At 50.7% G+C, this 15054-nt stretch overlaps 7 protein-coding genes across 7 annotated transcripts in view; 5 read left to right on the forward strand and 2 right to left on the reverse strand.

The window, feature by feature from the left end:
• Positions 1-187: 187 nt before the first annotated feature.
• On the forward strand, positions 188-533 carry SEPMUDRAFT_115397 (RNA polymerase II transcription factor B subunit 5; the record flags this gene model as incomplete). The annotated part of the gene is made up of 3 exons (XM_016901157.1): positions 188-206; positions 275-426; positions 483-533. The coding sequence occupies 3 exons, from the start codon at positions 188-190 to the stop codon at positions 531-533; spliced, it is 222 nt and encodes a 73-aa protein (XP_016762224.1).
• Positions 534-827: 294 nt separating this feature from the next.
• Positions 828-1730, reverse strand: SEPMUDRAFT_147932 (uncharacterized protein). The gene is made up of 2 exons (XM_016904605.1): positions 1651-1730; positions 828-1586 (listed from the first exon to the last, which is right to left on the reverse strand). The coding sequence occupies exon 2, from the start codon at positions 1584-1586 to the stop codon at positions 1266-1268; it is 321 nt and encodes a 106-aa protein (XP_016762225.1). The 5' UTR covers positions 1651-1730; the 3' UTR covers positions 828-1265.
• A 1184-nt stretch (positions 1731-2914) lies between these two features.
• Positions 2915-3619, reverse strand: SEPMUDRAFT_115399 (uncharacterized protein; the record flags this gene model as incomplete). Its single annotated transcript, XM_016901158.1, has 3 exons — positions 2915-3022; positions 3153-3354; positions 3573-3619. 3 exons carry the CDS (start codon positions 3617-3619, stop codon positions 2915-2917), a joined length of 357 nt encoding a protein of 118 aa, XP_016762226.1.
• Positions 3620-7362: 3743 nt separating this feature from the next.
• On the forward strand, positions 7363-8207 carry SEPMUDRAFT_139930 (uncharacterized protein; the record flags this gene model as incomplete). Its single annotated transcript, XM_016902917.1, has 2 exons — positions 7363-7504; positions 7570-8207. 2 exons carry the CDS (start codon positions 7363-7365, stop codon positions 8205-8207), a joined length of 780 nt encoding a protein of 259 aa, XP_016762227.1.
• Positions 8208-8668: 461 nt separating this feature from the next.
• Positions 8669-11761, forward strand: SEPMUDRAFT_154932 (uncharacterized protein). The gene is made up of 5 exons (XM_016907593.1): positions 8669-10724; positions 10793-11069; positions 11123-11333; positions 11397-11534; positions 11597-11761. Exon 1 carries the CDS (start codon positions 9363-9365, stop codon positions 10641-10643), a length of 1281 nt encoding a protein of 426 aa, XP_016762228.1. The 5' UTR covers positions 8669-9362; the 3' UTR covers positions 10644-10724; positions 10793-11069; positions 11123-11333; positions 11397-11534; positions 11597-11761.
• Positions 10531-12489, forward strand: SEPMUDRAFT_162316 (3-isopropylmalate dehydrogenase; the record flags this gene model as incomplete). Its single annotated transcript, XM_016907994.1, has 7 exons — positions 10531-10724; positions 10793-11069; positions 11123-11333; positions 11397-11534; positions 11597-12062; positions 12127-12282; positions 12419-12489. Exons 2-7 carry the CDS (start codon positions 10948-10950, stop codon positions 12487-12489), a joined length of 1164 nt encoding a protein of 387 aa, XP_016762229.1. The 5' UTR covers positions 10531-10724; positions 10793-10947.
• Positions 12490-13387: 898 nt separating this feature from the next.
• The window catches only part of SEPMUDRAFT_162317 (cytochrome P450), a gene marked incomplete at both ends in the record, with an annotated part of 2461 nt that continues 794 nt past the window's right edge, over positions 13388-15054 (forward strand). The window contains 3 exons of the mRNA XM_016907995.1: positions 13388-13729; positions 13998-14240; positions 14313-14990. Coding sequence (XP_016762230.1) covers positions 13388-13729; positions 13998-14240; positions 14313-14990 — 1263 coding nt within the window. The remainder of the gene's footprint in view (positions 13730-13997; positions 14241-14312; positions 14991-15054) is intronic.

Below are 15054 nucleotides of genomic sequence, written 5' to 3' on the forward strand. Positions count from 1 at the left end.
TACCTCCTATTAGAGTATTACCTCCTACCTGGTACCTATTGTCCGACCGTCCCAGCCTGCATTATTCTACCCGATCTCTTCACTAGTCAAGGTACTACCTACTCTACAGCACCAAGGCATACCATACCGTACCCTCAATAGCACCAAATACCTGACTGGACCACGACCGGTCTGGAACACTCCCACGATGCCTCGCGCAATGCAAGGTGAGCGGTTTGAACAGCCTCGTTTGTGCCCCCACCGCCGACCTCATGCCAACGAATTCTGTACGCAGGAGTGCTCGTGCAGTGCGATCCGTCCATCAAGGCCATCATCGTGAGGATAGACGCGCAACATGCACACAGCTTCATTATCGAAGACATCGACGACGAGCATGTTCTTGTGAACCAGAAGAAGCACGACGAGCTGAAGGCTTTACTGAAGGATGTGTGTTTTGCTCCCAGACCATTCATCTCAGTTAGGTACTTGCTGACCGCTTTCAGACACTCAAAGATACGGTCAGAGAGCCCGAAGAAAGCTCAGAAGAAGACTAGACTAGTCCACAGTACTACCTATTCTTTGATCTTCGGAAATGCCACGAGCCGTCAGTCATGGCTGCTCCGTAAGTAACGTGGAGTGTAGTCCTCAGGCGGAGAAGCAGGCTGCCTGAGCACCATCATCTGGCTGGAATCGGTACATTGCTTGTGAAACTTCAGACCGAACAAGACTCAGAACTCACACGCCAGGCATTGTGGACCATGAAAGCATGAGTACCTAACACACGATAGCCTGCATTCGCACCACGCTTTGAAGTCTTCGATGAACGCTTGCCCCGACGAAAGCTGAGCGGAATGCCGGACAACATCAGCGTTCACCATACCGAACACCGCAGAGAGTGAAGCACACTCATTGTAATGACTAGTGTCATGGTCGGCGCCGAGATGCTCCTAGGCGATATGTATGTAACAACGCTAGCCTTTTGCTGAAGAGTAAATTTGCCGAATACTCCATCAGCTTAGGAGGTATAAGAGCACCTGCCGCCTACGGCATAGGCCACTGATAGGTACTTCCTGGCTGCAATCCGATCTCCCAGGTTCCTAATGTTTCGGTCTCGCCTCCTTCACGAACATCGAACATTCTCGCACACCTCATCAGCACTGGGACGGCCAATCAGAATATTTTGCAACCACTTATGACGGGGTATCATTGGATCTTGCTATATTCCACTCATAGCTGCTTGCGATCTTCTTCTTTTCCTTGAGCGACACAAACGGCAACAGCCATATCTATGCATCAGCACTATCCGGCATGCCAATCTTCTGTCCAGCGCCGCTGATAGTTGGCACCCAGCTGGTCCTCGCCTTTGCGTAAAGCTCCACCGCTGGCGAGGCCTCCTCGAGAGCATTTCCGTCCAAAACTCCAGCCTTGACGACCTTGGCACCTCCAAACGTGGTGCCCGAGCGGAAGAGGGTCGTACCACACTCGCCGCAGAGGTGGGATGTAATGGGGTTGCCGCTATCTGCGGTCTTGGTCCATGTCTTTGGAGTGCCTTTGGTCACTTCGACACCAGGAACGATGATGTTGGTCGAGTATGTCGATCCAGTCATCTTATGGTATTATATTGTCAGCCCATGCACACCGTCGTACACTCACGAGACAGACAACACACACTTTCTTGCAGTCTGCGCAATGGCACAGCGCCTTCGCCTGGACATCACCAGTGGTCTTGATGCTGATCGCACCGCATGCGCAGCTTCCCGTCGACATCTTTTCTTTTTTTGGTCTTTCTTTGCCTGATGAGCTAGGTTTCCAATATGCGATGGCCTTTTCGATGATTGGTTGATATGGATGCTAGGCTGAGCACTTTGATGGACAGAGTCCCCGGTGGTGGTACTACTTGGTATTTAAATATCACCAGTTCACCACGATGTCCGAAACCCGCCCGCTTCCGGATAAAGCACGCGGGGACCTGACAAATACCTAGTCCACCTTTTCCACCATGGAGCCGATAATCTACCAATGGCAACGAGCGGTACATATGGGATCTGCCATTGCGCTGGTCCGAAAAGTCTATGATGACGGCCTCGATGCGACGATATGATCATTAATTGGATGTTCCGTTTCGGTACAAGTTACAACAAAACAGCTGGCAGCGAGCATCGTTCAAGTGAATAAGAACAGCGTCATGGAGGGCTTGGAGGGGTTGAGCTGAGGTACCTGTAGCTTGTGGGCTGGGCTCTGGACTGCCAAGCTGCTAACAGGTACCACCGGAGGTACCTCCTAGTACCACCAAGACACTACACTTACTCTACCGTCTCTACCGCAATGCCGACAGCTGTAGACTACAAGGGTGACCGAAACGGGTGGCGGCTGTGAACACAATCCCTCCATCAGGACGGACTGGAATGACAGAGTCGCCCGCTTCGTCAGTCCAACACATTGCCTGGACTGTCGAATCTGACGAAGAACGTGAGCTTCGCGCAAGGCATCGCAACCGACGTCCCCTTTATTAAAAAAAAAGACCCTGGCCGACGCTCACTGCATCGCAATCCGACCATGCGAAGCGCAACACCATACGAAAGCCGCCATAAATGACTACTTCGGGATGAAAAGATCCTCGCGAGATCATCACTGCGCACGTGGAAACTGGATCTGTTCTTTATCAATCATGGAATTGGCCAATTCTAGATCTACGTCGCGGAAAAAGAAATCGCAAAACGTCGTGTCCAACAACATACAATGCCCCCCTCCCTTTCAAGAGGAGCCATACCTACATACCGCCCACCATTCATCGATGGAGTCGCCATCCCGCTTCTGCAGAGCTGTCCGGCGATCCATATTCCGAAAAAACATTGGTCATCATCATCATCATCATTCCGCGGTGTCCCTCAAATCCGTACATAGGTGGGTGGGTACGTCAAACCCCCTTCCCCTTTTAGTTCGCCTCAGCACCTTGAGCACCGCAGTACTTGGTGCAGTAATGGTTCATCTCGTCGCCTCCAATGTGCCAATCCTTTGATCGGCAAACTCCCTCATTGGCGTCCTAGAGACAAGAGCCCGTCAGCATCCCAATTCTTTTCCCCCAAATTAATCGACATGGCGAGCGCGCGCTCTTGGGAAAACGCAAGATTGTTGTTGTTGGTTGGTGATGATAATAGAGACGATGGACTTACGAATGTGCAATCTGGGCAACGGTCCCATTGCTTGGTACCAGTCTTGCGGTTGAAATAGTATCCGCAGGCGCACTCGGTGGCTGGCACCAGGACTTCATAGTTCTCGTAGTAAGTCATGCTAGGCGAGAAAGGGGTACCGCCAAAGGTGCTGAGTTTCCGGCCAGTGACGCATACGGCGACGTTGTGGAGGTCGGCGTATGATCTATAATGTTTTTGGTAAGTCAGTGACGGTTTTCTTTTCTTCAATGGAAGCACGGTGAGATGGTGATGAGGATGGTGATGATGTGGGCAAGGTATCGCTGATCTGGAGAAGTAGTTGACGACCGATATGAACTTTCTTTTTTTTTTTAAAAAAAAAAAGAAAGGCCCTGGCACTGGTCAAGGGGGATGGGAGGGGGATGAAGAGGAAGAGCCACGTACTCGGCGACCATGGTCGCGATCAACAGGGTGAAAGCCGCGAATCTCATATTGGCGATTTGTTCAAGTTTCCCGATAGAGTTTGAGAGAGAAGGCAAGTGAATAGCTTTGAGAATTGTCTTGTGGTTGTTCTGCAAAAGTCAAGTGAAGCTGCTGATGATAAAAAACAATTTTCTGGCCGAAAGAGTCCTTACAGATATACTAACCACACACAACAGCATGCATCATTGCTGTGCCCTCTTCGCCCTTCGTTTCTGGAAACGAAATGGGCTGTCCAGTCTGTCTCTGGTCTGTCACTGTCCGCGTTGCAACTGAGTCCGCCAAAAACAATACCAAGTGGAGCGAAACAAGACCGGCCAAGCCCATTTGGGGGCTGTGGGTGTGGGTGGGCTGCAGGAATGGTGCCATGAATGATTCAAAGCCCATTTTCGCTTAAAGATCTTGTGCGTATGTGTGTTTGTCTCACTTTTGTATGGAGAAAAAGGGCGGGAGGGAGGGAGGGAACAGTGCGGACGGGAGAAGATAGTATGTGGTTGCACTAGGCGGTAACGCGGCGCTGGTCAAGTGGCGTTTGGCGTTTGGCGTTTGGCGATACTCGACTCAACTCACTTCAGTCAAAACTCACACTTACTCACATTAGGAAGATGGATAGACAGGATATGCGAATTCAAGCACGAGAAAAGTGGCACAAGATGAGAGAGTTGCACAGAGGAGAATCCAGCCCCCAAAAACAAGATCAAATTTATTGAGGGCTTTTTTTTTGGCTCGTTTCTAAGAGACTTGAACGAAAAAGACCCGCCGATTTCCTTTTTGCTACTTCGTAAAGAGGCAACAGTGGTTTATGTGTGTGTGAGAGTGTGTGTGTGTGTGTACAGTAAGTAGATGCTGTATTGTTTTCTGAGATTCTAGAATCACACATGTGAGTTGACTTCTAACCCCCGTCCATCCATTCATCGACCCATCCATCGACCCATACATCCATCCAGTTCCGCCAAAGCGAACTCCGCAATTCAAAGACAACCAAGACTCTCTCTCTCTCTCGGCGCCTACCCACCCTACCCTACAGTCCAGTAGGTAAGTACCTACTACCTTAGCCCTCATCTCCCTCACACCTGCCCGTCCCACGTGCGACAACGATTGCCTGTATGTGTGGCTGTTTTTCCCCACAGGTCCGGTCGGTAAGTAAGTCCCTAAAGTAAAATAGTTAAGACCGGGGGAACTACGTATCATTGGCAATTAGTTAGTAAAAAATAGTGTGGAGGTCAGGTTAGTGTAGTGTAGTGTAGTTTTAGTGTAATAAAGTAGAACATGACGCGCTTTCTTCTCGAAGAGAACCCGTTCATCAATCAATCTCTCTTCTCTATGCAGAAGAAGAAGAAGTGGACCTTCTAGCTCCGCTCCGCTTCGAAGCGATTAATCGATGCGCACTACTGTATGTATGTATGTATGTGTGTACCCCTGACTAGTCGACCCCTTAGGGCGGTTTCAGGGGGGGTGTGGAATGGCTTTCTTCCTTCTTTCAAAGTTTGAGATGGGGAGATGGAATATATGTCAGGTGCGGAGTAGATCCGGGTCTGTAATGGTAGTAAGTAGTAAGTAGTTAATAGTCAATCGTCAGTAATAAGTAAGTAATAGCCAAAAAAACAGCCTTATTCATTAAAAAAATCCATCCTATTCACAATCTCATCAATCATCATCATCCATGAACCATCGCGCCATCCCATCCCATCCCACCTCGCCATCTCTCTACAGTACATCGGCAACCGGAAGGGTAAAAGAAAATAAAGGACAGAATGATTCAGCCTGATGATGATGAAACCCAAGAAAACAAACTCGTTCTGGACTGGATTGGTGGTCACTGGTTTATTTAATTTTAGTTCTTCAACGCACCATCTTTGAAGAACACCACACCACCACATCTTCTTTGACGGTTTTAAACGGTACGGCTGCGGGTACGGGTTACGGGTACGTAGTAGATAGATATCTCCGCTTGTGTAAGAGCGTAGAGTGTGCGCCGGAGAGAGTGCCGGCGAGAGATAGATAGAGAAAGAAATGCTCGAGCCACGGGGTGGCTTGTGGAGTAGTGGCTCTGTAACCGATGAATGGAACAACCAGAGAAAGCGTGGCTGTGGCAGTGGTGGTGGCAGTGGTAGTAGTGGTGAGGTGATGGTGGTGGTGAGGTGAGGTGGTGTGTCGAGCAACTAAAAAGATCCTCGACGGGTCCGTTGTTGTTTTGGTCGATTGAACTAATTCTGCCGAGTGAGGACCGGAGTTGAGCCGTGTGGAACTATGAAAGTCGGTCGGTCGGGAGTGTATTACATAGGTATATACACGTATACGTGTATGTGGAATGTAAAGTAGAGGATGCAAGACCGTGAGAAAGAGTGAAGTAGTAGTAGTGTCAATAGATTTATTAAACAAACTATACCGCTAATGTAGCTTTCATTGTCAACCGAGCAAAATATACCAATACAAAAACAGCTGTATAGAAAGACAGACCTTCACGATCGACTAGGAGGTAACTACCCCTGACTAGAAACCCAAACTCTGAATTCTACGCAGATTCCCGTCCGCACCACCCTTGTTCCGGGTACAGGTAGCCAACAACTAAAAGAACATGTTCGTCATACTTAATCCCTGACTAGAATTACTCCTTTATCAGTATAGCAACAAAGATGCCCTCTTCGTTGTCTTTTTTAGGGAATACCTATACAGTAGACTACTCAAAGTAATAAATTTAGTAAAAAAGAAACCTGATTTTCCTAGATTTCATTTCCTCTTACCCCCAATTTTATGTTACGGGATTTCACCCGAAAACAGAAAAGAAAAATATGGATGGCGTCTTTAGTTCGTGTATACACTGTAAAGCACCCGGCTGGGCACCCGAGGCCCGAGGGCTTAGATTGTTTTACAACCTCACGTCGTAGTGAAGCAAGCAGGGGTGAAAAGTGGTGCATCTCTCTCTCTCTCTCTCTTTCCCCTCTCTCTCTCTCTCTCTCGTTCTCTCTTCAACACGTTTTTCTAAAACTACCGATTTTAGAGCGAGCCGGCCACGCGAGTTTGAACTACTTACTACTAGTAGTAGTAGTAGTAGTGGAGCCTTCGTCGTGTTTTTTGTGTCTCATCTTTACACACACGCGCGCACGAGTTTCAATGCGATGATCTCGCGCGAAGATGGTGCTTATTATTATTATTTGAAAGTGGGGTAGGGGCGGGAAATGGGTTCATCAGGAGATAGGTTCTAGTCCATTTGCCACATGGTTTCGAAAAAAAAGAGGGTCGGCCAGTAGGAGGAGGGATCTCTCGTTCGTTGTCGTTGTCGTCGTCGTGTGTGAAGGGCTGCAAGAATCGCGCCGGGTCGGCTTGCCCTCCCCTCCCCCCAACTCCAAGAAGGTCTGAGCGTCGGTGCGCTGATAGATCGACGGGCAGATATTCGCTCGAACCATCATGTTCCTCCTCCCCCCCTGGGTGGTTGTTGTGTGTCAATAGATCATGCTCTCTCTCTCTTTCGGGCGCGCGGTGCTGAGTAGTAGTGTGGTATCTCCACTACTGGGTCACCATGGGCTCTGCAGCGCGCCGTACAGTATCCGGGGTACCACCAGACCATGATGTCCATGCTTGTCCCATATGCTTGTCACCTGTGGCTTCTTGTAATACAAATACTTCATCGTCGGCGCTGTTCTTGGGATACTCCACCCTTCTCATCACAGCACTACTACTCTCATCTCTCAAGACATTCTCCAACAGCATCTTCTTTCACAGACACGCAGCTCTTCTTCTCAAAAACATCAAGATGCTTTCCAAGATCTTCTTCGGCCTGGCTGCCGTCTCGGCAGTCATGGCTTCGCCAATTGTGCCAGACATTGATTTCACCCCGGACACCCTGCAGGAGGCTCAAGACCTCCTCAAGTTCCTCCAAGACGTTGATGCACAGAGTGAGTGATCCCACCCCCTCCCTTGTCATGGTTTGAGACAGAAAGGCTGATCCGTGATAAAAAAGGGACTTCGCTCAACCAGACTGAGTGGGAGGAACTCCTCACTTCCAATGGAATCCTCCTGAGCCCACCACCGATTGACCACGACTTCCTCAACTTCACTGCCGACGTCGATGTCGATGTCGACGTCAGCGTCGACAAGCGTCAGAGCTGCAAAAACACGCAGTCGACCAAGATCACCAAGGTGGAGACATTCCTCGACTGGGACATCCAGATGTCCAACGTGGTCTGCGCACGAAGCTCCGACTTTGTGATTGACGTGTCCGCGGGATGGAGTGTTGCCAACTCCATCACCGTCTCGGGTAGCATTACCCCATACTTTGCATCCAGCTTCCTGTATGGATCTGTGGGTGTCGACTTCGGCAAGACGTGGACATCCAGTGCATCGAACCTCAACCGTGCCACCATTCTCGCCGGCAACTGCGGAGCCATGATTCTCCGACCAACGACCACTCGCCGCTACGGAGAGCAACGATCAGGATGTGTTGGATCGACCAAGGTGATTGGAACCTTCATGGCTGATGACCGTTTGTCTGCCCAGTTCAACGGTGTAAAATGGACCGGAGGTGCTGTCTCCGATTGCCAGAAGAAGCAGGCCAGCCCGCCAATGAGCCGATGCAACGGCGGTGGCAACTTCATCTAAGCGCTTAATTGAGCTTCGTCTCATTAAGCCCTCTCTAGGTTGGGGGAAGCCTCCGCGGGTCACTGAGCGCATAGGAGGAACTAGCATTTATTGGCATATGGTTGACTACGGAAGGGAACTTTAGTCCTGGCAGGAGTCTCCGCAAGGCGATGATTTGAAGTGCGATGATTTGATGTAGATGGTCGGATTCTTCCCGGACGGATTTGCAGTCCTGATAGGGAGACTCCACCTCATGATTGATGGGTTTTTGGTCGATTGCTGCATAGTGTGCGATAGCATGTGAAAGGAGCTAGTGCTGTACCTTAGTCTTGAACGTTTTCTGCAGTCTTTGTAGTCAGTGAGACTTCTCGCTTCTCACAAATCGCTACCTTCCGGCAGCAACCATTCTTTTCTCGCTATTGGTTCCTTGAAATGAGAGACGCCGCGATCCCCCATCTCAAATGTCGGATTCAACCAGGATTAGGCCGTTGCATGATCCAGGAAGCATTCTAGATCGTGGTGTGATCGCCGTAGGGCTGAAGTGGACGTTGTTGCCGTCAATCTCCGGACTTCTGTAGGAGTGTCTTGTAGTGGACATTGAGATCGGACAGAGTGGTTCAACCGCATGTTGCCAGGGCATAGCCTAGTAGTGGTCCTGGGGGCCATGGCAGCTCTAGGCTATTCTTGTGGTTCAAAGGGACAAGGGGGGTTGCAGGTTTGGGATGCGATTCCAGCGATATGCCCATCTTCTTACACTGCCGTGCTGCTGATAAGGCATATCGTTTTGGATCACAGCAGCCGCTAACAGTAAGAACCTTGAACTGAGTGCTGCTACCAGAGCGCTCCGAGGAACTCTTTGCCAAACGGGCATATATCGGGCGTAGCTGGGAATAGAAAGTGAGTACAGCTAGCCATAAGGAGGTACTTACTGCCGGCTTCCATGTGCAATTTAACTTCTTCCATGGCCGCTAGAAGCTTTAAAAGTGCTTCGATAGCGAACGCACGGACTGTGTGCTCATGTCCCCATGCGAAGTGCGAGACAAGATGCCGGGAGCAAAACGGGTATCAGGAGGCTTCATAAGTCGCGGACTGCCATATTTCATAAGCGACAATACGGGCCACCTCGCTCTCTCTCACACACACACGCTTTGTATCACCGACTGAGCATTACTCAAGATGGCATGGCCTCTGTTACAACTGCCGCCCGAGCTGCTGGAGGCAATTGCCACGGCGACTGATGGTGATCAGCTGCTCTTCCTCCGCCTGACCTGCAGAGAGATGTGCAGGATTGTGGACAAGGTCTTCATCAACAGATATTTCACCACACGTCGACACTTGGTGACCAAGGAGTCCTTCCAAACTCTCATCGACATCAGCAAGAATCCGAGATTGCGACGCAAATTGAAGACCATCGATCTGATCGTGACCAATCTGGCATCGGTAACAGATACGCCCACCATCAGGAGACCTCAGAAGACTGCCGATGCAAGCCTCCCACACCCAATGGGGCCACGCCCGCAATCCATTTGGAGCAGTTGGTGTCACGAAGCCGAAGATATAACGAAGGACCGCATGGATGTTTCGATGCTTTCCGAAGCACTGAGCAACTTGCACGATGCCAGAGTGTATCCAGAGCTCAAAGTGTCCACTCACACACATCTATCGCCAACACCCTATGGCTTCCATCGTCTGGTGCAACAGCTGGACAGTACAAAACGCATGTGCAGCAGGAACGAGTATGTGCTGCTGGGTCGCTGTCCCAACGACAACAGCGAGACCACGTGGTTACTTCTTGCTGCGATCGCCAGGAGCAGGTTTCCGGTGAAGAGTTTGGACTTGTCCGATAGGAGGTCGCCGCTGCACCCTGGCGTGATGAGCTCTCTCATGCGGAGCTCCCGCTTGAAGTCCGTCTGGTCGCGGCTAGAGACGCTCTCGGCGAGCCCCGGGTGTCTACACAAGTCGTCTGCCCGGCAGATTGCGGCCATGTGCGATTTTAACAGATCGGCGTTTTCGAGGTTACAGGAACTCCGGCTAGTGTTCAACAGTAGATGCTGCAAAGCCGAAGAAACATTTCTACACCCACATATGCTCACACCCCTAGTTGCGACTGAACTCAAAACGGTCCACCTGACCGGAGCAGTGCTGCGGTCGCAAGATCTGTGTGGGTTTCTTGCCCAACATAAGGATTCCCTCCGGAACGTGGTCCTCCGCCATGTCGTTCTGGGTCCACATGACAAGTTCGCAGCGGTATTCGAGTGGATGAACGCCGAATTGTCATTGGACTCACTGGTCCTGCATTGGTTGCGCCAGGGCCATGACCATATGGACGAGCGGTCGGGTCGGGGTGCGGAGTACGTGTACAACAGCAAGGAGGAAGTGAAGTCTGGGCTTCGAGAACTGGCACGAAGCGCAACATTCGGGGATCCGCCGCCTTGTATGGCACAGTGTGAGCAGTGAACGACGTGTGCACGTGAGGAGGCACTGGGGCCGTCTGGCTAGCATCCGAGACTCGGTGTTCGTTCGGGCTCGCCGATGTCGCTGGGATGGAGGCGGGGTGAGTGAGGGCGTACAGGTACATGTAGATCCTATGAGGGGTAGGTACCTACCGTACTAATAGGAGGTAGGAGGGGAGGTAGGAGGTAGGAGGTACCAACAATCTAATCTAGGAGGTAGCAGATTTAATGATACCTGAATAATTCATCCAGACTCGTGAGACTTGTTCACTTGGAATATTCCACCTGTAGAAACATCAGTATTCGTCATGCCGACCACCACTGGCGCAACAGTGAAGGCTGCGCCCAGAAGTGGCAGAATCGTGGTGCTCCCTGGAGACCACATCGGACCCGAGGTGGTCACAGAAGCGCTGAAAGTGTTGGACATTGTGTAAGCGGCTGTTGCATCGACAGACGCTGCCCTACACGCTAATCTAGTCGTAGAGAAGCTGCCACCGGACTTCACTTGGAGCGTGACTTTGATCTTTGTGGCGGCTGCTCGCTAGACGTACACAACGACTCCGTCACAGAGGAGGTATTGAAGAAATGCGAGCAAGCTGATGCCGTCTTTTTCGGCTCAGCAGGGGGTCCAGAATGGGGTACGAGTCAGCCCAACCCAGAGTCTGGCCTGTTGAGGATCCGGAAGAGGTTGCAGGTATGTTTTGCTTGCCAGCCTGGATGGACTTCTTGAGAGTCGCTCTGAAGCATTGCCATAAAGGTCTTTGCCAATCTCCGACCTTGCAAATTTGCGTCAAAGACAATGGTGGACTGGTCGCCGATCAAGCGAGAAGTCATTGAAGGTGTCGACTTTATGCTCATCAGAGAGAACTGTGGCGGGGCATATTACGGGAACAAGGTAACGAAACCAACCCCCCTCCCCCTCCATAGAATGTACCGAACATGAGCTTATGGAAGAAGATCGAACAAGAAGATTATGCAATGGACCCCTGGGAGTACAGCAGGGCAGAGATCGAGCGTGTCGCTCGTGTTGCTGGGGCCCTCGCACTACAGACTGATCCTCCTCAACCTGTGTTTAGCGCCGACAAGGCAAATGTGCTTGCGAATTCCCGAGTGTGGCGACGGATCGTGACTGAAGTCTTTGAGAAGGAGTTTCCGCAAGTGAAGCTTCAACACCAGCTCGCTGATTCGCTCGCTCTGCGCCTGATCACCTCTCCGACGGCGTTTAACGGTATCATCGTGACGGATAACACGTTTGGCGATATTCTCAGCGATGAGAGCGGAGGTCTGACCGGCAGCCTGGGATTACTCCCCAGTGCTAGTCTTGCAGGCGCACCAGGCACTCGTCTTGGTCAGAACAGCGTGGGAGGTGTCGTTGGTCTGTATGAGCCCGTGCATGGCTCCGCTCCTGATATATCGGGAAAAGGTGAGATGCCAGGCTCTGAAAAAAAAGGTTAAACTTAACATGTACTGATCGATCTGGACCGTAGGTTTGGCAAACCCAGTAGCTCAAGTCTTGAGTTTGGCGATGATGCTGCGGTACTCTTTCAGCATGTATCGCGAGGCGGATATCATCGAGCAGGCAGTGGCGAAAGTCCTGGACTCGAAGGAAGATGGTGGGCTCGAGATTAGAACTGGCGATTTGGGTAAGTTGAAATCACTCGTCTGCCCACCCCATCCCACCCTATCTCATCCTATCCCATCATCACGATACATATTCATGGATGGGACATGACGACGTGGGCATGGCCTGTATATAAGTATATACTGACGATGCTATAGGAGGCAAAGCAACGACCAAGGATATGAGTGAGGCGATCCAGAGCGAGGTCAAGCGTCTGCTGAGCGTATGATTTGCTGCTCGTCCTGCATATTTGGTTGGGATAAGTTCTTCCAGCGCGGTCTGCCAGGATCAAGGGGTAAGGGGGTAAGGGTGCAGTGTGATGTGGTCGGCAAGAAACATTTTGCATGTCTACCTGGTAGGAGATAGAGGTGCTGCTGCCAAGCACTGTCGGGGCGGTTGTGCCCGAGTGTCCGATCCGAGGGACGTTGGTTTTAACCTCTCGGCGTCCCCGTGGCACCCCGTCAAAAGCGTGTTTCTGTTTCTCCTCTCCCCATGCCCCATGCAATGCACTCCCACTCACTTTTTCCTGCTGCACGGGTCACACTACATATTCACCAGAAGGCGGAGTACATAATACATGTCGTGGAAGTAGTGAAAGTAGCATCCAAGTAGAGGGAGCTAGCTGCTGTCAGCCTGTTGCCGATGCCATTATTCACCTCCAATCGGGCTCTCCCTTTCGGCCAAAGCGAGCCGTGTCATCTGTTCCCTTCACTCGACAAACCCTTCTAAACCCTCCCATCAGCCTTCAGCCATGGCGGCCCCCCGGACATCATCGTACATATGTCATGCAGCGAAGTAGCAGCCACATTTTCCTGCCACGCGATTGGCCAGTTCGCCTCGCCATGTGCATCTCGTACACATACCACCTACGCGACTCTCGAAAGGGTACACGTAGGACGAGGTTGGTACTGTGACTACTGTCACTACTGTTGAGGTAGTAGAAAAGGTTTTTGCCGTGTCCTCCTTTCTACTTTCTGCCTACCTGAACCCTTTCACTCACTTACATAATACATATCGAGCTTACGAGACCTTCACCCATCCTCATCATCCTGTTCAGCCTGTTCAGGTAGTTAGTTTCCCTCAAGTCCATGCCCACAGTCAGGTTATATACATACACACCCATCAAAATGTCCTTCATCTCGCTCCCCACTCCAACCCAAACCCTCATCAGCCTAGCCCTCTTATACACCATATACCACATCATCTCCGCCGTCGACCTCTGGAATCGTCGACGAGCCTTCAAGCGCGACCGAGGTGTCCGCGACGCGCCCCGACTCCCTCAAAAAGACCCCATTTTAGGATTAGATTTATTCTTGGAGAATATCGCATCCTTGAAAAATCACACTCTGTTGGAAACTACGGCGTCGAGGTTCAGGGATACGGGGTTGAATACTTTTCGACTGGTGGCACTGGGGAGACATATGCATGCTACTCTGGAACCGGAAAATTTGAAAACATGCCATCACGCCGTCTTTATTGCAAAAAGAAAAAAGAAAAAAACAAAAGAAAAAAGAAAAAAAAAGAAAAAAGAAAAAAGGAAAAAAAAAAAAAAAAACTCACCATCTCCCAAAAGCGGCCGAAAACCAATCTTCCGTCTCGTACCCAACCCCCACTTCTTATGATCAACCGCCTGAATAGAACCCCCCCTCCCCCCAGCTCGTATATGATATGATATGATATAATATACTCATCATCGACAAAACAGGAATCTTCACAACCGACGGTGCACAATGGCAGCACAGTCGAGAAATGCTCCGTCCGAATTTCGTACGCTCGCAAGTCGGCGATGTGCAGACGTTTGAGAAGCACGTCTCGCGACTAATTGCGACGATTGTTCCGGGCCAAGAAGTCGATTTGAGTGAACGATTTTTTCGTCTCACCATTGATAGTGCGACGGAGTTTTTGTTTGGTGAATCTACCGATTCTTTGATCAAGGATGGGAATGATGGGTTTTCGGAGGCGTTTACGCAGAGTCAGGATGTAAGTTTTCGCGATACATATATATATTATACGATATGTGTATATGTATGTGACTAACTCTCCCCTCACCAGTTCATCGGCAACCTCGCCCGATGGGGCAACTGGGCCAAACTCTTCCCCGCCAACAAACGCTTCCAAAAAGACCGCGATTTCGTACACAATTTCGTCAACTCGTACGTCCAAAAAGGCCTCGCCCGACGAGATCAACTCCTCGCAGCAGAAAAAAACTCTTCCCCGGACCACCAACAACAACAACCCCCGGAAAGATATCTCTTCATCGACGCTCTCGTCCGCCAAACTACAGACCCCATCCGCATCCGCAGCGAACTCCTCAACATCCTCCTCGCAGGCCGAGATACCACTGCCTCTCTCCTCTCCAATCTCTGGTTCACACTCGCTCGCCGACCGGATATTTGGCGGAAACTCCAATCCGAAATCACCACCGCCACAATTTTACCTCCTCCTCCTCACCAAAAATCATCATCTTCCCCCTCCTCCAATTCATCATCACAACCGCCAACATTCGACCAACTAAAATCCATGAAATATCTCCGCGCCTGCTTAAACGAATCCCTCCGTCTCTATCCCGTCGTTCCATTGAATAGTCGCGAAGCTTTGGAAGATACGATTTTACCTCGAGGCGGAGGAGAGGATGGAATGGCGCCGATATTTATCCCCAAGGGGGGATTGGTGTCGTGGAATTTGTGGGCGTTGCATCGACGGAAGGATTACTTTGGGGAGGATGCGGAGGTTTTTCGGCCGGAGAGGTGGTTGGATGGGGAGGAGGGGGAGGAGGGGGAGGGGATGGGGGAGG

This window comes from Sphaerulina musiva (assembly GCF_000320565.1).
Source record: "Sphaerulina musiva SO2202 unplaced genomic scaffold SEPMUscaffold_3, whole genome shotgun sequence".
In the NCBI taxonomy this organism is placed as follows: Eukaryota; Fungi; Ascomycota; class Dothideomycetes; order Mycosphaerellales; family Mycosphaerellaceae; genus Sphaerulina; species Sphaerulina musiva.

Coding starts and splice junctions, on each gene's coding strand:
- SEPMUDRAFT_147932 (XM_016904605.1), bottom strand. CDS start 1,586: ATGACTGGATCGACATACTCGACCAACATCATCGTTCCTGGTGTCGAA.
- SEPMUDRAFT_154932 (XM_016907593.1), top strand. CDS start 9,363: ATGGCATGGCCTCTGTTACAACTGCCGCCCGAGCTGCTGGAGGCAATT.